Source organism: Strigops habroptila, chromosome 4 (genome assembly GCF_004027225.2).
Source record: "Strigops habroptila isolate Jane chromosome 4, bStrHab1.2.pri, whole genome shotgun sequence".
In the NCBI taxonomy this organism is placed as follows: Eukaryota; Metazoa; Chordata; class Aves; order Psittaciformes; family Psittacidae; genus Strigops; species Strigops habroptila.
The window spans coordinates 28,016,149-28,036,606 of NC_046358.1; the positions used below are offsets into that span (position 1 = coordinate 28,016,149).

Genomic DNA, 20,458 nt, shown 5'->3' on the forward strand with positions numbered 1-20,458 from the left:
CAACTGGAAGTAAATTACCCTCTTCGGTATGGAGGGCTGCTGTTGTTAGGGGCTTTAGTGGAAGATAAAAGCCGGTTCATTGTGATTGTGAAGCTTTTGAGTACTCCCCTAGCCCTTTACCTGAATTTGACTTTTTCTGAAGGCCAAGGTAGAGGTCTGTACCAGGAATCAGCACAGAGACCCAGAACGACACAGGCATGTGGAGGGAGATGCTAACAGCACTAGATGGTTACTCTCAAAGGGAGAATTTAAGTAAGTTATTGGTGAGTATTTGCATTTCATTGAACAAAAGCACATTAAGCAGTATTTGCAAATCTTTAAACTAAAAGGTGTTACATGTTTGTTCCTTGCTGTGCAGTTCATAAGCTGCTGCTCTTATGACATCTGTATGAAATGAAGTTTCAGGCAGTAATGCCTACATCATGCTCTGTCGTAAAGCACCAGGTGAATATTTAAATATCTCCATCATAGCACACTTACTATGCCATTTGTCGGCATTCTTATAGACAGTATGTCCGCTTTTCCACACAAATGTATGTTCTCTTTGCCATTCACCAACAGAATGTAAATGTAATCATAGCAATGTGATGATCATGACAATACTTTGAAGGTAAAGAAATATGCTGGTATGAAACTATAATAAGTTTAAGTGCATCCAGACCAACACCTTCTCCACATTAAAAAGTATCTAGCTTCAATTAGCATCTCACTGAGTGTGTCTCATTTCACTAACGCGACAATATTCTCAGGTTGTTGCACATTTGTGGAGTGATAAGTGCTCTGGCAAAACAGCCTCCCGAACAGTGGAACATCTTTAGTTTGATAAACACCATAGAGGGGGAGGGTGAAGGTAAAATCAGGCAGCCTGGTATTTGTCTGGAGTGGCTTCACACAGTGAAAATGCTTAGAGTCTTGGTCAGCAGCACTGGGCTGGTGAGTGGGAACAGCCACACTAACATGGGAGGATCAGAAAGGACAGCAGAACATAAGGTGTAAATGCCATTTGTCTGGAAATCTGCACAAGTGTGACCCCCAAAGCACCGATATTAGCCAGCAACATGAGAGTTTTGTCACTGTAGGGAAGTCTGCGACACCTGGAAGATCTCCTTTCCCTAGCTGTGTGGAGAACATCGGAGTGATGGTAAACCAGTGTCATTTGGGACTATTGTCATTGATGGCAAGTGGAGATGATAATATTTTACTCCCTTTTGCCTGTTAGAGGAAAGGGTGCAGCCAGAAATAGGCAAATACTGCAAATCTACTACTGGCGAGCGGCAGACATTGTCTACCTGGAGTTGTCCAGGGCTCTCAATACAGTTCCCCACAGTTTCCCACAGCCTCCTCCTAAACTGGTGTGTTACAGTCTAGACAAGTGGTCTGTGCTGTGGGTGGGAAACTGACTGACAGGCCATACCCAGAGGGTGGTGGTAAACAGCACATTTTCAAACTGGCAACCTGTCACTAGTGGGGTCCCCCAGGGATTGAGTTTGGGTTCAACACTGTTTAATATCTTCATAAATTATCTGGAAGATGGAATCAAGTGTGTCCTGATCAAGTTTGCTGATGATTCCAATCCGAGTGAGGAAGTGGACGCTTTGGAAGGGAGAGCCACCCTGCAGGATGCCTCTGCTGGGTAGGCTGGATGAATGCGCTAACAAGAACATTTTGAAGTTCAACGAGGAGAAATGTAAGGTCTTGCACCTGGGTAACCACAATCCAAGAGTGCAGAAAAGGCTGGGATCTACCCAGCTGGGAAAAGAACCGGGGGATCCTGGTGGACAACAAGCTCAATATGAGTGAACAGCATGCTGCCGTGCTGAAGAAAGCCAACAGGATGCTGGGCTACATCAGTAAGGGCATCATCATCACAGATAAAGAAGTCATTATTCCACTCAGTGCTTGTCAGTTCACACCTGGAATACTGTGTTCCGTTTTGATCCCCGCTACACAAAAAAGATGTGGACAGGCTGGAGAGGGTCCAGAGAAGGGCCACAGAGACGATCAGAGGACTGGGAAGCCTGTCATATGAGGAAGGGCTGAGAGAGCTGCGTTTATTCAGCCTTGAAAAAAGAAGGCTCAGGGGAGACCTTATCACTGTGTTCCAGTATTTAAAGGGTGGCTGCAAAGAAGGCAGAGACTCCCTTTTTACAAGGAGTCACATGGAAAAGATGAGCGGTGATGGGCACAAGTTACTGCTGGGGAGATTCCTGTTGGACACAACAGGAAAGTTTTTCACAATGAGAACCATCAGCCATTGGAATAATCTCCCCAGGAAGTGATGGATTCCCCAACATGGGATACTTTTAAGATCCAGCTGGACAGGGTGCTGGGACATCTTGTCTAAACTGTGCTTTTGCCATGGAAGGTTGGACCGTATGATCCCTGAGGTCCATTCCAAACTGGTATTCTATGATTCAATGATTCTATGAACAAAAATTTATTCAGCTTTGAATTATCTCAAAATTGAGTAGGTGAAATCCTTTGACAAGGCCTACATGCCTGTTATATCTCATTCTCCCTCACCGTGATCCAGGCCTCATCATCTTCAGAAGAGGTCCTACAATTTGTGGTCAATCCCTCTGGCGGCTTCTTGTTTTATTGCAGAGTAGCCAAAATTTGACCTGAAACCACTATCGATTTTACCCTCAAGACATCTGGGCTAACTTCTACTTCTCCGGCTTATGAAACCACTTTCTAGAGAGAACTGTAGTCCAAGTAGCTGTAAAATGACACCAGCAAATGCCTTTGTGAGATTTAAAAAATGGTGGAGGTTTGATAACAAGGATGGAGGTTTCTGAGGAAGATTTACTGAGCGTTAGAAATGCTGCTGTGCTTTGCGCTTTGTATGTGAAAATAAGAGAGAGCATTTTAGTGAAGACTGGGGAACAGTCAGGAAAGACTTTCAAGTTGTTTTGGCTTTGTTGACAGCCAAGTTGCCTGTCTGTAGTAAAATTTCCTGTTCATCAGGGATCCAGGGTTGCAGAGCAGGGTTGTGGGGCAGGAAGCTGTGTTACCCAGTGAACAACAATAATTTAAATAAACCCCATGGCATAAAAGGCATATGCATTTATGAATTTATATCCTTAGGATTACTGTGCTATTAGGGAGAATTGTGCCGAACTGAACTTCTTTTCAAGAGTGCAGCTTTCAAGCAATACAAACCCATTATTGATCTGACAATACCAAAAGACAATACAAGGCAGGCATTAGCTGGAACATTGAATGTGAACACAAAGCAGCTGTGTTCTTTGAGGAGCTTGTCTGCCTCAGCACCATGTCTGGTACCCTTTGCCACAAAGCCTCTTCTTTGCCTAGTGGTTGAAATACTTTTATGACAGCTCCTTGGCACATCCTGAGGCCTCCTCTGTCTAAATGCTGGCATGAGTTCTTTCATCTGTTCTAGAGTGTTTCTCTCCCTCTCTTCTTTCTCCTGTCAGGCCTCCATGTTGAACAAGAATCCTACTCCATAGGCTTGGTGCAGATGGTGCAGAAATAACCACTACACAGAGTGCTGAGGGTTAAAGAAGGGCATTCTTCTAACCTGCTCCCCATCTGATTTGTTTAGGTTGTTTTCCCAAATAAATAAATAAAAGAGGGAATATGTATGTATCTGCATTCGTTGCACAGTTTCAAAAAATTACATAGAAGGATAGACTTCTTTAAGACATTGAACTCCTACATGTGTTGTGACAGTTGGCAGTCAGCTAATGGAAATAGTGTCCTGATGGAGGGAAAAGATGCAGTATGAGCTCACCCATTATCACAATGAGAATCTTCATAGGCATGGGTTATTATAGACTTCCATCCATGCAAAAAAGCTTTCTTTAGAGGTCACACCAGAAGACTGAGGCACAAGGCAAGCAGGCTTCTTCGGTTCAGACACTAGCAGTCCTTTTTTTCCCTTCCCCCCCCCCCCCGCCTCTGAAAGAAAGGAAAATCCAAAAGGGCAGCATAGGAATTGCATGTTCAACTCTAAGGGCTGTTCTTGTATGAGAGGTATATTAACATGATGCACAGAAGCAGCCTCTTCAGAGATGCAGAGAAACACTAGGAATATTTGCAGTGATCCTGTCTAGGGAAGCATCCCTTGAGCTGTCAGAAAAAGGATTGGAAAGCACTTCCTGTCCAGGCAGCTCCATAACGACACTATGGCATTGTAACATGTTCCACGTTCTGATGTTCTCATTACCTAGTTTTTATTTACAGAGTGCCAGGCACTGAGTATGTGAGATAATAGTTTAATAGCACAGTGGTACAACAAACAAGTATTAATGGAATTTATCAGCCATGCAACTGCAAGTGTCTTCCAGGGTCTAGGCAATTTAAAATCTCTGAAAGTTTGTGATCTTAAATGAGCTATATATCTCACTTAACTAGGGTGAGTGTCTAGTAAACGCTCAGAGCTGTAACCAAATTGGGGGCTCAGTTTTTGATTCCAGCTTTTGTTTTTTTCTTTCATGCTACGGCTGATTATCTCCTGTTTTCTGTAACTTTGTCTCCTGAATTTCCAGTTCTTCTCTACATGACCTTCCTCTTCCTTAGAAGGGCTGTGTGTAATAGGAGGTAGAAACGGGATGTTACAGGACAGAGAATGTTTGCAGTGTGGAGGAGATGTATGCGCATTGTTTAATCTCTGGTTATGAGATTGGTATTTTAGCAAGAAGAAAAAAAACCTCTTGGTCATTGAGTACTGAGATTAGATAATGTTTCAAAATGCATTCTGAGTGGGAAAAAGACAAAGGTGAGGGTGACTGGTGGAGCAAAAGAGGTACTATTCCTGCTTCTAGTGCAATAGGAAGTAGGAGTCAAGTCAATGCACCACTGATTCCTAAGTATGAGAGGTTTGCAAGCACAAAAGGAACAGCACCTAACTCGTAGCAGGGCTTTCCCAAACTGTGCCTCTAGATTATCTCTCAGTAGCATCTTCAGTTAACTTCAGGATAGCTGTGGCATGTTGTAAAGAACTCTTGGCTGTCCAGGGGAAGCTCTTTTCCGTTAGGATTGGGGTTGTTTGAAAAAACATTTCTAAACCTTGCTGATGAAGCGTGAGTTCGCTCAGTGCATGCATCACAGGCAAAAATGAAGTCTGCTCTACAACATGTTCATGTGCTGGAGATACTATCAAATGGATTGGTTTGGGGTTTTTTCTTTAATATGCTACAGTTAGTTGGCTTTGGATTAGTGCTGGTGTGGGCTTTGGAAATCTTTTTCTGTGTCTATGGTTTTTGCACTTATCGCTCACATATCGTGGTAGCTTCTGAAACGATAAAAATTGCTGCCCTTCCCAGAGAGCGAAAAAGCCGGTGTTCCCTGATGTGACCGTGCAGAATCAGAAAGCACAATGGCCTGTGAACTTTTAGTGAACTCTAAGGAAGCATTAAACAAAACAGGAAAAGGGTCCTCAATCTTTAGAGGCATAAGCATGAGAAGAAAGTGCAAGTGATGATGTGGCACTGTAAGCCACATCGGACCTTTATCTTTCCTGTTTTCTCAGTTTCAGCAGTTTAAAGGGTTCAGCTGTAGTCACAAACAACTCGTGGCAGTGGAGGACCACTGGAATGAGGGCGTGTGCTTTAGGTCATCTGCAATAATGTGTTTTTAACACAAGAAGCAAAGACACATGTAAGCCAGCAAAATATGGGATAATAGTGGTAGCACTATTGTGACCAGTGCATGTGTAAAGTGTCCAGGTCACTTTATACGTAACAATTATACATCCATGTCAGTGTAATTTACATTCATCATGTTAAAGCTAGTTATATAATTTTAAAAAACAATAAATTTAGCAATACAAAATGTATATTATTTATTTATGTATGTATTTTTAAAGATGGCTCATTTTGCTGGAAGCATGCTCCCAGAATTGCCATAGGTTCTTAAAACTACCTGATAAAAAAAAAACCCAACTATAACCTGAGTAACTCTGTTAGCATCAAACTGTAGATAGAGCAAACCTCAGTCCAGTCTAATCCTCATCCAAATCTCTAATCCAAACATACTGTCAGGTCACCCAAATTCTTCAGAGAATAGTTTTTCAGGACTTCCTTGCATGCATAGTTTGAATCATTTTAATTATGCTGAAGCAATCAGGTAAGTAAATCTCTCCATGTGTCTGTAATGAAAGAGTTTGCATGAGCATTATCTCCATGTAGCTTACTCCCCTAACAGAAGGCCAGAGAGCTGCAGCAATGTAGAGCAGCGCAGTCTGTACCCACACTTGGGATCTGACTAACAAACAATTCAGTTTGAAAAATCTGCTCCTACGGAGATGATTGTATTGGCACAGGACTTCTCCATCTTTTGCATCTTGGCTATGTTTTTTTGTGGTTTTAAATTCTTTGTTCACTGATGATATGCTTTCCTTGGCTTACAAACTCATACAGAGCCTGTACCCAAAGTGCTGCAAGCCAAGCAAGCAGACTTGGCAGCCAAACCCTTTCTTACTTTCCTGCAGCATGTACATTCACCAGAGCTTGGGATAGCCAAACTTTGGAGCTGTACATAGAGTAAGACATACCTTCTCCTACTGGTGGTTTACTTCAAGTTTCAAAAAAACCCCATAGTTACCCTGTTTTTAGGACTGGAACATGAGGGCTTGCTGTGCTACTGGTATAATAGGTAGCAATCTAAGCAGTTCTCCACTGGGGCTGGTGAGAATTAGCTCAGGAATCCCAGAACAGCACTGCATTGGCCCACACAGAGCTGGTCATCCGCCAGGCACCACTGTTACTCTCTTTTGGAAGGTTTTTGAGCCCTTCTAGCTGAATTTCTTCTTCTGCTCTACATGGTCTCAAATACCAATGAGTCTCAGACAGTCCTCACTAATCCTTCTTTTCTTTATAAAATCAAAATACTGCAGCGTAAACTGCATAGGTTGTTAGGTGAGGAAGGGAGCAGTCACACAGGTGAACACCATGCTTTCACCATCCTCTGCGGCTGCTCTAAAAATGGGATTGCGCCAAAAAAGGCAGCTTGGTGCTTTCTCTACCTGGCCTTCTTCCAGCCTCTGCCTTGTGCCACTATAAACAGGTAGGAAGAAGGATGTGATCCAGGCTGGGGAATTGGCTTGGATTTAAACTAAATACTGTCAGTTTTCTGAGTTTTAGTCCGTCTCAGTTCCTAGCTCCCTGATGCTGTTCATGGACAGCCACATGAGCAGTTGGGCTGTTGTAAAGGAGGGGATGGCAGAAGGGGAGAACAAGTGGCAGTTTTTGGAGAGACTGCATCAGTAAACAGCAATGCCTGATTTAGTTGACTGTAAAATAGCACTTTGATTTCCAGCTGGTGAGGCCAATCCTCCTGTGCAGTCTCTATGGGCAACGGGTCATTCAAAGAAATTAAGTTGTGTTGAATTAGCCACTAGAGGGGCCTCCCTCCCATGAGCCGCTGCACAAACCCTATAGTGGCTGGCTGAAGTTTGTACCTTGGCTTGAGTTAGCCCTTGTGATTTTGAACACAAGAATCAGAACTGAGATTTCATCTTCAAGGCCTAACTTTCACTGGTTTATTATTTAAAAGCTGCTGGCCCAGAGTAAGTTCGGAGAAGCTCCCAGACAATAGCTGAGATTATAATGTGTTTTGCCAGTGCTTAGATAAAAACCAACCACAAACTGGAGAAGCTCAGCTTCACTCACATGCATCCTCTATTGAACCGCTGTGAAAAGATGTCATATCTGGCCTTTTTATGAATCTCACAGTAATGAATCAGGTGTAGATACAGCAGAGACATGAGGAAATGGTAGCCCACTATGGTCCTCATGCATTTCTCTTCAGGTGCCTCACTGGTGATGACCAGTCACAGATGCTTGTGCAGCACCAGGGCTGTTCTTTGAGTCTCTCAAAGCCAAGAAGAAGCTGCAGTGCAGGATGTGCAGGGGTTTTTCATGCTCCCTCCTGCCTACAGCCTCATTCCAGCAGTGCTGTGTTAGCACATGATCCGACTTGGCGGTTTGACTGACTGGAGAAAGGAAAGACCTGTCCTGATATGAAAGGCTCAGCCTTCTGCTGCCCATCTGCAGCAGAGTAACATATGTCCTGTAAGAATAAAAACTAAAGCTAAATTGTAGAAACCTTAAACTACAGGCAGTGAAAATAATTTCACCTTCTTTCCAATCATTGCATAAGCTCCTATAATGACTTTTGCCACATGCTAAGAAAATTGCTTTTAATCATTCATTGAGAAAATATACTTTGGTAACTAATGAAGTGAATGGAGATGCCTAATCTTCTTCTAAAATGAACTCCCATGGAATTTCACCAACTTGCACCACACTGCAAGTGTCCAGCCTCCTCAGAGCCCCAGTATTTGTTGAAAGGGTTAGAAGACAAGGTGTGAGAGGTTCCAGCTAAACAAGGGAAACCTGCTTTGACCTGTAGCTGAAGTTAAGATGAAGATAGTTCTGCTTGCCGGAGGGCTCAAGATCTTAATCAACCCTCACCCCTTTAATTAGCATGAAGCAGCTCATGAGTTGCAGCTGACAGCATTGGGCCACAGAAAGGCACAGGAATAGTCACCTTGCTCCTGATTGGGAATTGGGTAAACATTACCCTGGGGCTTCATGTGGTCACAGGTTTGGCATTGCCTGAACTGGCTTTTCAATGTAAACAGAGGATTGTAATTTATGTAGAAATACTGTGCAGTAAAATGCAGTACAGTGGCGCACCAGATGAAATACAGTTCCCACATCCGAACTTGTTCAAGGGGAAAAAAAAAAAGAACAACAAAAACCCAGTCTAAAATGAAAGTATTTACCAGCATTCTCCTTCCTAATATTGAATCTGGTCTCTGATAGGTATCATTCATGTTTGTCTATATTGGAACAAAGCACATTCCTCCTTTGTAGCTCCTGTGCTTCATTTCCACAGGAGCCAAGAACGCTCAACACCTCTGAAAACCTGCTTTCCCATCTATGGAGAACGGTTCATAAATCTTTCTGTCTCTGCAGGCTGTTTTAGATTGGTCTGAAACTGTGACAGTTCTTAAAAAAAAATCAGTCAGAAAAATAATGTGGGAAGATGGCTTCAGTCACGTCATGTTTCAATACATCCATGCTCCACTCTGATACAAATACAAATGTTGAGCTTAACATACTGATGCAAATTTTAATAAAGTCTAAAGTAAGTCCAGTGAAATGGTAGCTGAAATAAAGCACTGATGCTGGCAAAACGAAACATTTCAAACAGGAAACCCAAATCAATTTGGTGCAGGATTCTTTCTTAATTTTGACAATGTTTGATAAAGTTTTGTGTTTGAATGGTTTTGAGTTACAAATTTTCCTCAAGTTACCTTGCTTCCCTGAAAGCTTTAAACATCAGTGAAACATGCAGCAGGAATCACGCTATCAAAATACACTTACCAATTCTAATTACATTAATTAATGAACTATGCGAAACGTAGGAACATGATTAAGATAAAAAGCGGTCTGAAAAATAAAGGTTGTAACATAACCTCTAACATTGGCCATATCAGTGGCAAATGTTTTAACAATAATTTAATAAACACGTTTATTCCTCAGAGCAACCGCAGATGGAGAAAAAGTACTATTATATACATTTTAAAAAAACATTGGCGAGAGCTGTTTGCAGGTGATTCAAATCCCTGCATACTTCTAATAGACTCTTGGTTTGGGATGACTTCACTGTTCATGTAAATAACGACAGGAATGCAAAATGGTCTCTGCCTATTTCCTAGGTCAGTGACCCCTTTCGTGTTTCTTAAGGCTTTCCCCCTTCTTTCCTTTGAATGGATCCTTCTACCACTTTTCCAATACTCTGCTGAAGTTATTAAACCACATTTGTTGTGGCACTGTGAGTCAGCAGAACTTGCTGAGCAGTTTCAGCTCTGTGGGGCTCTGAGCCTGATGCACAGAAAGCACTGTTGTAGGAGCATCATCTGAATCTCGGTTCAGGGTTGTCTTTCACAGAGAAAGACATAATTATTATAAAAGCTATGCTTGACATTCCCAAAGAGACAGAGAAAAACCTTCCAGCTGGATGATACTAATTTCAGATGAAGGGGAGGAAAAAAGATGGGGGGATTATACTTGTGCTGTGAGATACTGCCGTAATTCAGACTGAAACATTCTTCCTCTGAAGTGGAGCACAGAACAGCTGCCTCTCTATTTAGGAATGCACAACCCAAAAATCAGAACGCCAACTCACGTGGGCATTGCCTGCCTCTTCCTGCAAGAAAACAAAGCTAAAGAAGAAATAAATAGCTGTTACTGAAACTTCTGGTAAATCCTTACAGATACTTGCCAAATTCTGCAAGAAGGAAGATACTGGTTTTGCAGTGAAACCCTGTATTTACTGGAACCCTTTTTTTTGGTGAAAAGTGTACACCTGTATGCTCGATAACCGGTTTTATTTACTGGTTAGGAAATATACGTAGCTGTATAAACTGTTCTTCCTTAGGAAAACCAAGTTTCGGCGGGGTCAGTACCAGCATCCTTCGAGAGCGCGGCCGGCAAACCGGGCCTGGGTGGCACAGGCGCTGCTGGGACGCGGCGCGGGGAGCCCTTTCAGGAGGGGCTTGCCCAGAAGCACGGCCGGGCCCGGACCCCTGGGCTTGCCCGGGAGTTGCCTCTACGCTGTCGCCTGGAACTGCTTTCTGGGAAGGGCGGCGCTTTGCCGGTCCACGGCACAGCTCGGCTCCCCTCGGCGGGTAGCAGCTCCGGGAGCGGGCGGGAGGATACCCCCCGCCGTGCCGGCAACAGGCTGCGGTCAGCAGAGCCGCAGGGCAGAACGGCGAGGGCGGCGCAAACCGCAGCCCCAGATCGAGCCCGGCCCAGGCGCGGTGCCCTCCGCGGGGCAGGGCGGTGGGGCAGGGGCCGCGCTGGCACGAACCTCTGCGAGACGGGCCAGCCCGAAAAAGGGGCACTGTCTCTTTAAGGCGGGGCGCGGCCCCGGGCGTCCCCTGCTGGCCGTGGTGCGGCGGCGGGCGCCGTGCCCGCGGGGCGGGCGGCGGGCGAGGCCCCTCGGTGCGAGCGGGGCCGGGAAGCGGCGGGTGTGTCCTGCCGGCGCTCGCCCGCCCCTGTGCTGTGGGTGGGAGCGGGAGAGGAGGGGACGAGCCGGGGGAGGAGAAGGAAGTGGAGGCGGCTGCGAATAGCGGGCAAATGGGGAGCTGAGAGCCTGCAGCAGCAGCAGCAGCACCGCGGCCGCGCAGCAGCAACAGCAGCAGCAGAGGCGCCGGGCGGGCACGGAGGCGAGCTTAGCGGCAGGGTCCGTGCGGGCGGACGCGGCCCGGGAGAAGGGTGGCGGGGTACCGCGGCGGGTGCCGCTCGGCGGGCAGCGGCGGCATGCCTGCTCGGCTGGCCGCTCAGGGGCTAGCAGCCGGGTGGGCGGGCAGGGGTAGCGGCTTCCCTGCCAGCACAGGCACCTTCTCTGCCCGCCTCGGTGAGCTGCCCGCCGGTGCGGGGCAGGGCCTGCCGAGGGCTGCACACCGCTTGCTGCTGGCGGCGGAGGCTGCGCCTGGCTCGGTTCAGCGGCGCAGAGCGGGCGGGCGGGGGGTAGCGCCCGCGTCCTCCGCGGGAACCGACTGATTTTCCTTTCCCTTCTTAAAGCCGTTGCTTCGCAGGCGCCGAGTGCGAGCGGTAACCGGGCTGCCTCCACCGCCCCGGGCTGATCCCTCTCCTCGCGGGGCGGCCGCCGTCTCTCCGGACCGGCACCATGCAGACCTTTCTGAAGGGGAAGCGAGTGGGTTACTGGCTGAGCGAGAAGAAGATCAGGAAGCTGAATTTCCAGGCCTTCGCCGAGCTGTGCCGGTAAGGAGGCGGCCCTCACCGCGCCGCGGGGAGCGCCGGGGCGGCCGGGAGGCAGTTGGGGCGGGCGACGGCCGAGGGGCGCGGCGGCCCCGGGATGGGGCCGGGAGCGGGGCCGGGCTCCGCCGTGGCCTGTGCCGGCTCTCGGGCGTTTTGTGCTCGGTGCGCGATTGCCTTCAGCAGGCTGTGTCCGCCGGGACCTGAGGGGGACAGGGCGGGCCGGTGCCCGCGGGGCCGCGGTTGAGGTCTCCTGCTTCCCGCTCACCTGGGCGCTGCCGCACGCTCCCGGGAAACTCGGTCTGGGGCGGTGCGCAGCGTGCCTGTGTGTCTGTGTGCGTGAGGGCCCGGCACAGCCCTGGTTTACTGCCTGGGAGCGTTTCTTGTCCACCGCTTCCCATAAGGTCTCTAGTATTCCCAGTGAAATAGGCTCATTTGTGATCTCTGCGGAGCTTGCTAAGATTTGGAGCTGAAGCAGAGTTATTAGGAAGAGTCAAGTGACTGGGAGTAACTTCCCCTCATGTCATGCAAAACCACATGAAATTAGGGTAATGCAAAGCCCTGAGTGCGCTTGTGTTCACCTGAGATGTGAACGACATGTCTGAAGGTGGTGTACCTGCATCTATTTTCTGCACTCGCAGAGGTAAAGGTTAGTTCGATAAGCTGTAATTAGACTTTATCTGAATAGCTTAGAGGATAATATATACAGTATATTACACAGTTCTGCTATTTAATTGAAAGTGTAAACTCCGTGTGGGTCCAAGGTCTTGTGACACATGCATTACAGCTTCTGATACTGAATAGAAGCTTTTTCTTAGTTATTTCATTCTAATAGTAAGTTTATAATAAGTATATGGAATCAATTTTGATGATCAAATATATTCTAAATAACCAATGTTCTGGTTTCTGTGGAGTCTGTTCAGACTTTGCAGAATATATTTTACGTGACTTCGAGTACACTTCATTAATGCATATCATACTAAAAACACCAATCCCTGTCAAATTTCTGTTGGCAGCACTTGCTCCTTTCTATGGAGATGAAGGAGGCAGAAGAAACAGAAGACTATTTTGAGAGAGTGACTGAAGCTTTTACATCAGCTTGTGTCCTTATCATTCTGTATCCTCTCTGCCAAACTTCAGAAAAACTTAACAGAGTTTTTTTAAGTATAGAAAAGGCCACAGGTTCTGGTTTAATGTCTTTGCAAATTTCATGTGATTCTCCAAACAAAATACTTCTGGATGAATAATGCTAACCTTTGACCTTGCTTAGGATTTTTGGTTATTTTTTGTAATGCTGTGTGCCCAGAAGCTAAGGGGAATCTCAGGAAATACATAAAAAGCTTTTTGCAGTAAGTTGTCGTTCATTCTTGGTATTATGTGCTCTACATTCTTATGTTTAGGAATCTCCCAAACTGACTTTCTGCCCTCTGCTGTCCTTGTTTCTCTTTTTGACCAGGTTCTTTGCTTTGTTTCTCTCTACTTCAGAAATTCCTTACACTTGTGTTACATAACATGGATCTACAATTTCTTTGGGTACTCTACAAGTTTATTAATAGTTTTAGGTCCTCACAGCACTGTGAAAACTGACCCCAAAGTGTCTCTCTTGCTACACTTTTCTAATTTCTTGATGAAAATTAGGCTGTCTCGTTAGGAACAGGCTAATCTCTCTTTGAGTAGTATTTGCATCACTGGATAGATAGGTCTGTTCAGACATGCTTTGATATTTTAAAAAGCATTTAATGTTAGCCTTTCCGTAGAAGTAAAGTGTTTGGTTTAAAGATCAGTACAGTCACTGGAGCAAGTTGTGCCGGTATCTTGGATGCTCTGTTTTCCTTCTCAGTAACTTCCACTGACACTGATGGGAAGCTGCATTTAATTGGGTGCAGATTTCAAGCATTTTATGCATAATATCTACTTGATTACTTGTGTGTTTATAAACTTTTGTTGCTGTAGAAAAAGTGGTGCTGAGCTCAGTATACATTTTACCAGAAATGTTGTATATGGTAGGAAATAAGGCAAGCGTACTCATTCCTGTACAGTGATTCATGCATTAGTGGACTGTGTGTCTGTCTCTCCATTCTATGTACTTTATGGTGATTGTTACTTGGAATGTATTTGCTTGTTGCCTAGGGATATACTTTCTGGATGGCTACAAAGTTCAGTTTTGTTTGTGCGGGTTTGCAATGAAGCAGTTATATAATCCAGGAAAGTTAGAGAAGCCTCTTAATGAATTCCTGAAGCTGGGTTGAAATTGGGGGTATTGTTAGGATGAGAAGAATCTTCCTTTCTTTGCAGTCTGCCAGTGTAGCCACTTCTAGTGTGAAGCACCTGTGTCCTAAAGGGATCCTGGACTGACATTTCAAAATTTGTTTAAACCATCCTCTGAGAGATAGTCGAAGTGCTGAACTGCTTTCTTAGCAGTGGTTTCAGGCTTTGTCTCCAGCAGTGCTCCTAAGCTAAAATGTTGTTACCTTCTCCTAGCTGAAATGAGACATGAGTGTGAGCAGACCAACAGTTAAGGTGCTGCTTTGGGGAACAGGCAGGCCTGCCTTCAGGTTTCTGTTCCACAAAGACCATGCAGGACCTTTAAATACTTTTCTCATGTTTGTATCCATCTTTAAAGTGCAGCTAAGGCTGCTGGCTTTCAGTAGGTTTCCCTGTTAAATTTTGGCATCTGAATTCTTCCAGATTTGTTACTGGAGAATTTACAGGCATCTGCCTTCTTTTCTTAAAATTTTCACTTGGTATGTAAAGTTCTGGTAACATGTGTGACTGGCATGGCAACAGTCCTGCCTGGACATGGTGTCTTGGGGCTTTTGCCTAAGCTTTATATCCACAAGGTAATCTTCCTTGTATCATAGGTCTTTGAGCTCACCTGCGCTTCTGGTCCTCACTCTGGCACACTAGATATGTCCTACCTGAGCTGTATTCTTTGTAGACATAACAGCCTTGGCTGTGCCTTCCAGGTGTAGCCCAAGGAGATGAAAGCAGTGCCTGTGGCGATACTTACCTCCACATTTATAGCCCAGACTGGTGGTTCACAAATTGTTGGGTTACAGCTCACTGCAGCCCTTAATTCTCCTACATCTCTTTCAGGCGTCTGAGTGGGGTGGTGAGCAAAAAGCCAGTGTGGTTTTACAGGCCTGTTGCAGAGGGTCAGTGGTCCCTGGATAGCACCTTGAGAGCTGTCAATCTGGAGGATAGAGCACTTGCCCTGGCAGGTGGGAAGCCCAGTTTCAAGCCTGCAGCTGGTGTCTCCCAAGGGAGACTGAACCTGAAGATGGGCCAGGCTCACTCCGATCCTCTGGCTGAACCTGCTGCTGCATGTAAAGGGGAACATGAGCTCCTTCCCCAGTGCTGGGATAGCCATCTTATGTGCTCTTTCTGTAGCACCATGGCAAGGGCATCCCTGAGGTGTGTTCTCAGTTCTGGTCTCTGCTTCCCACAGGGGTTTTTGGTTCTGTCCAGCACCTCCTTTCTACGTAAGCTGTTGGTGGAGTAAGACTTTTACATTCCTTTCTGTGCATCGTTGCAGTTTCAGTGGGGAGAAGAGGGTCTCTGTCTCAGCCTTGCTGGTATCAGGTCATTCCTGTTTGAGTTGCGGTGTGGGATTGAGCTCTTCTGTGTGGAACAGGGAATTCAGTGCAGGCTTCTTATCTCCTCAGTGAACTTACTAGTTAGGAGGCAATATAAGAAGCTACTACTGCCAAGTTGTCCCATGCTTTTGAGTGAAGCTGCTAGGGTGCCATGCTTTGTGTTGAACTCGCTATTGTTTGCATGCTAGCATATATGCTGTGGCTGCAGTTCCCTGAGTAGAGCCCCTTATGGGGCTGCAGTGTGCAAATGTCTGGTTTGTGCATCTCAAGTAGGCTTTTCTGTCAGCCTTTGTGTTCATCTCCACCAAGGTGATGTCACAGTCTCGGAGCCTTAGGTAGCTGGCTGTTGGCGAAATATAGAGCACCTGTGGCCTGCTAAAAAGTAAGACAAGTTTTTTAGGGACTCCTGACAGAAGTTAGGAGCCCGAAATATAAGCATGTAGTTCTGACATTGCCATGCATTTCTCCCACTGCTTAAAGAAGTTCCTCCTTCCTCTAGCTGCTCGGTCTTATCCTCTGTCTCAAGCTGGGTTTAGTTGTTAGGCAGTTGGCAAAGACTTTCAGTCCAATCAGTTCCCTGCTCATCCTGTTGACCTTGGCATGGTTGTCACCGTGCAGGTGCACGAGCACTAATACAAGGTGAAGGAGATGGAGGTGCCCCACTCGATTACACAGATGACAGAGCTGCAGTGCGAATTGCAGGTGGTGGTAAAGACTCTTGGATACCTGTATTATCCTTTTGTAAAATATGTATAGATACTCTGCCAGGTTTCTCTGCATGTTGTGAATAAAAAGACTCCTGTTCATGTCATATGAGGAGTGATGGTAGAAGTATGGAAAAATGCATGTATCTGTTCAGGAGATGAGTTGTGCATGTTTGGCACCAGTTCAGATTAGTGAGGTGGAGCCATTTACAAATGGCCATTTGCTCTATAAAAGCCTCCAGCTCCTTGGTAGTTGCTCTGCATGTCAGCTGTTAATATAGTCTCTTCTGGGAGCCATGGAGACGCAAGGCAGTAAGGTTATGGCAACGTGAATAAGTTACAGTGATATGAGGTGAAATACGTATGCTTCATCCGAGAGGAGATAATTTAGTCGCCCTATTATGAATGATAAGCTACTTCTCAGTTATTTTGGGCAAAAGCATTCACATATGCAACTAAGATTGCATGGTAATGTGGTAGCTTTTCTGTGTAGCTATATACATGAGTCAGAATTTCTTCTTTATACGTGTAGAAAAGGAATAGCAGAGGAGTTGAAGAGTTGCCTGAAGATGTAATCCATGTCATAATAAATTTTGCAATTCAACAGATGGAAGAACTGTGCCTATACATCCTCATGTCCAGATTATTTATGGTCAGATTTTATTGTGCTGTGTTTTTTTCATTAAAAGCAGGGTGAGCATCTGGAGGAAAAAGTTCTCAGGAAATTATGGAAAATCTGGGAAAATCAAATTCTGCCCACAAAAGAAAATGGAACTGAGGTGGTGGAAAATGCCTTCTAGTAAAGCCCAGTTGCCTGGGCATTCTTCAACTTTTGCCCGTTTCATTTCTGTGATAGGTAGTTAAGCCTTCTTTTAAAACACATGAGAAGCTACTTAGTTAATCTACCATAAAATGGTAAACAGTGTTGTCAGTGCTGTAGATCTGTATGGCTCTCTTTCTCTTCTAAATTTTGTGTTCTCTTATGTGCCATGGCCTGTGCATGAGAACCTAACCATGAGTTTTAAGTCAGCTTTAAGAATAATGCTGGTCTCAGGGTATTAAATTAATCTGTTTCTTTATATAGCAGGCTGTGGAGTATATTGCATATTGTTTCCAGGAAGAACTCGGGGGGGTTTTCTTTAACCCCAATTCCCCACAAAAACCCTCCCTAAATACTACTTTTGTTAAATGTCTGGCTTGTGCCAGTTAGCTTTTACAGCCTTAAAAGCCATAAAAATAAAACGTGCGTGTGTTGATCAATAGCTCTCATTGTTGCTTGTGTTAGTCTGAAATACTATATCACAAGAAGTAACTGGGGCCCGGATGGGTAGGTGAGTTTCTTTGACATCAGCTCTAACAAAGACTTAAAACTAACCTAATGGTAGAAATTATACTAAGCCATGAAAAAGTGTTGAAGGTAGTAAGAAAAAAAAGTGTATTTCTTGGAGCAAAAGTTCATTTCTGGGTTCCTGCTCCTTCCAGTAGTCTGTAGAGAAGACTTTACATCCCAGAAGAACTGGATATATGTATGTGTTCTTAATCTCTGAGAGCCCTTATTGGTAGGCATCCTTCTCACAAAGTCCTTACTGCATTGTGCTTGCAGAACCATTTTGTGGGGAATACACAGCACAACCACTCAGCAACAGAAGGAACTGTAACAGTCATCCTTTCACAGTGACTCTGTTTTGTGATCTAGCAATCATTTACCTCAGGTTCAGGAAGTTTGCGTCCTTATGGTGCATCCGTTTACCACAACCTGTTAGAACTGATAATGCAGCAAGGAACAATAATAAGCTTGGTCAGGTGGCAGCTCTTCAGAGAAAGATCTGCATTCTTTTGAAGATCACAAGCTGAATACAAATTGACAGTGTTGCCAAAAAGAAAAAGAGCATATGTCATCTTGGGGTACATAAGGTAGAACAGAGCCTGCAAGGCACATGAAGTAATGCCTCCATTCTGCACAGCACTGATAAGGCTGCTGCTGCAGTAACCTCACCTGCTGCCTTGGGGGTTTGGTTACTTTGGTTCGGAGCATGTCATTTTCGAGGAAAAGGCAGATCATCTGATAAGTGCCCAAAAGAGAGCAGTGAGAAGGATCAGGGTTTTTGAAAATACAGTGCATTGTACCGTGTTATTCCGCATAAAGCTGGAGATGGATCTTTGGACACCTTAGAAAGCTGTTGCGGGGAAAAAAACACAAACACACACACCAAAAAAAAAAAAAAAGGTTATTCCCCAGTTCCGTTGCAGGCAGGACAAAAAGTAGTGGGCTTCAGCTGTGCCAAGAAAAAGGGATGGTGAAAGGGTAAGTGAAAAAGATACTGTGGTTGTCCACGAGGCAGTGGAATTCATTGCTTGAGACTTTCAAGACTGGCTTAGACAAACATGCTGAGAATGACGTGGGCCTGTGGTCCCGTTTCAAGGCAGAGATGTTGACTTCTCCTGAGGTCGTTGCTGTGCCTGGTTTGGTCCAATCTGTAATAGCGCAGAAGGTGCCTGAGAAACAGTTCTTGGTGTACATTAAGTAGTTTGAAGTCCCTTTCCTAATTCAGGTCCCTAATTGGGACCTCCAGGCACACAATCTAAATGCGTGCAGCTTTTTTGAATATATTCCTCTTAACCTGAGGGGGATGTCAGAGATGACAGAAAGTGGTTGCTCTGCCTTAATGTACTGCACTGCACCTGGGAAGCACTAATTGACAGTGTATCTCCTGGTATCAGCCAGATAATATACTATTCGTCTCAATAGTTGACACATTTTAGTGAGGTGATGTTCTCGAACATGTTCCAAGGAACCAAGGAAGCAGAACATGTGAAACACACTAAAAGCAGCATAGAATCATGGAATAGTTAGGGTTGGAAAGGACCTTGAGATCATCTAGTTCCAACCCCCCTGCCATGGGCAGGGACACCTCGCACTAAACCACGTCACCCAAGGCTCTGTCCAACCTGGCCTTGAGCACTGCCAGGGATGGAGCATTCACAACTTCCTTGGGCAACCCATTCCAGTGCTTCACCACTGTCACAGTAAAGAACTTCTTCCTTTTATCTAATCTAAACTTCCCCTGATAGTAGATAAAATAAGCACCTCTGCTGGGCACATGTGTGCCATAGTGCTGTGCAACAAACCCTCTTCTGTCTAGTTATCTTCTCATTTTTTAGTTCAGTGTCCAGTCCTCAAAACAATGGTTTGTTTTGTACTGATGGAATTTCACTCAGAAGGAGTTATGCCCTTTATATGATCAAGGAGGAAATTGCTGATACTTCCATACTATCCAAATACCACACAAATACTAGTTAGTATTCTCTTTCCCTGCAGAGAGAAATCCTATTTGGAAGACAAACATGTACTTTAAGAATGGCTTTCAAAATGACTGAATTTCATTGAGGAGGGTGTGCTTTAATTCAAGTGAAAAAAAGCTTAGTTGCAGTTCTCTTTCCTCCCAAGTGCAGTGCTTAGGGCTATTTTTGCTGGGGTGCGATTGCTGCTCTCATAAATTCTGTCAAATAATTCCTGTGATTTGGGAACCAAAGCAGAAGTCTGCTGTTTCCCACAGCCAGGCTGCTACCTGTGTGGGCAGGAGGGTGTGCGCTCACTGAGGTGGCTCAGAGGGCTCCCGGGAGTCTGATCTGTAGACTGGAGAAAGTTATGTTTCTGGATCTAATGGCACTTTTGGGAAAGTAATTGGCAGAGCCAGGCCCAGAACTTGGAAGCAGGTTCAGTTCACGTTGAGCTGTTTAATCTTCTTAGATGCCAGTTAATGAAGACTTATAGTGTCTCGTTTTGTCTTGTCACATACTGCTGAGTCATGCTTGCTTGCTTGGAGGAATTGGAAGTTGGTCCTTCCCTCTCAAAAATACGGGCTTATTTTTGCTCTTCATCACATGCCTCACAGGCTTTTCTTCCTTCTTGTCAACAAGCCATCTTCGGACCTTTCCCTCTGTAATGCATTGGTTCTGCTTGTTCCTTGAATGAGCCATGTCTGTAGCAAAAACACTTGAATGAGACATGTTTGTAGCAAAAGACAAAATGCTAAATCTTTAGCTGTGAAGCTGGGGTGCTCTTCGCCATCATTCTGAAGCCCCATGTTTGTCCAGTCAGACCACACCACAAACTTGTGTTGAGGGATTCTCCCCATGAAGAGTGCTGACAGGCTGAAAATAGATGCTTTAAGAGAACTGGTTTGAGTTGTATGTTTTGGCCATAAGCAACATAGTTGTCCTTTTTATGAAATCGTGTGTTTTAAAGTGCTGGTGATGTTTCTACTTTCTGTAATTTTCCCCTTATGTTAGGTATGGGTAAGTACATGCATTAGTGTAACGTGTTTTCTTGCAGCAGGAGGGAATGGTTCAGAGGATTCTTTGGAAACAAGGCCTTCGGCACTGCATGTTGTAGTGCTTA

General features: G+C 45.1%; 1 protein-coding gene across 4 annotated transcripts in view; it reads left to right on the forward strand.

Annotated features, from left to right (window-relative positions):
* The first annotated feature begins 10,754 nt into the window (after window positions 1-10,754).
* Window positions 10,755-20,458, forward strand: part of ITPK1 (inositol-tetrakisphosphate 1-kinase) — a 143,754-nt gene continuing 134,050 nt past the window's right edge. For 2 of the 4 annotated variants that reach the window (XM_030483510.2, XM_030483513.2), the window contains exons 1-2: window positions 11,090-11,220; window positions 11,562-11,762. In XM_030483510.2, coding sequence (XP_030339370.1) covers window positions 11,668-11,762 — 95 coding nt within the window. In that variant the 5' untranslated portion in view covers window positions 11,090-11,220; window positions 11,562-11,667. Of the gene's footprint in view, window positions 11,221-11,561; window positions 11,763-20,458 lie in introns of all 4 variants that reach the window. The other 2 variants (XM_030483511.1, XM_030483512.1) reach the window with 2 other exon arrangements.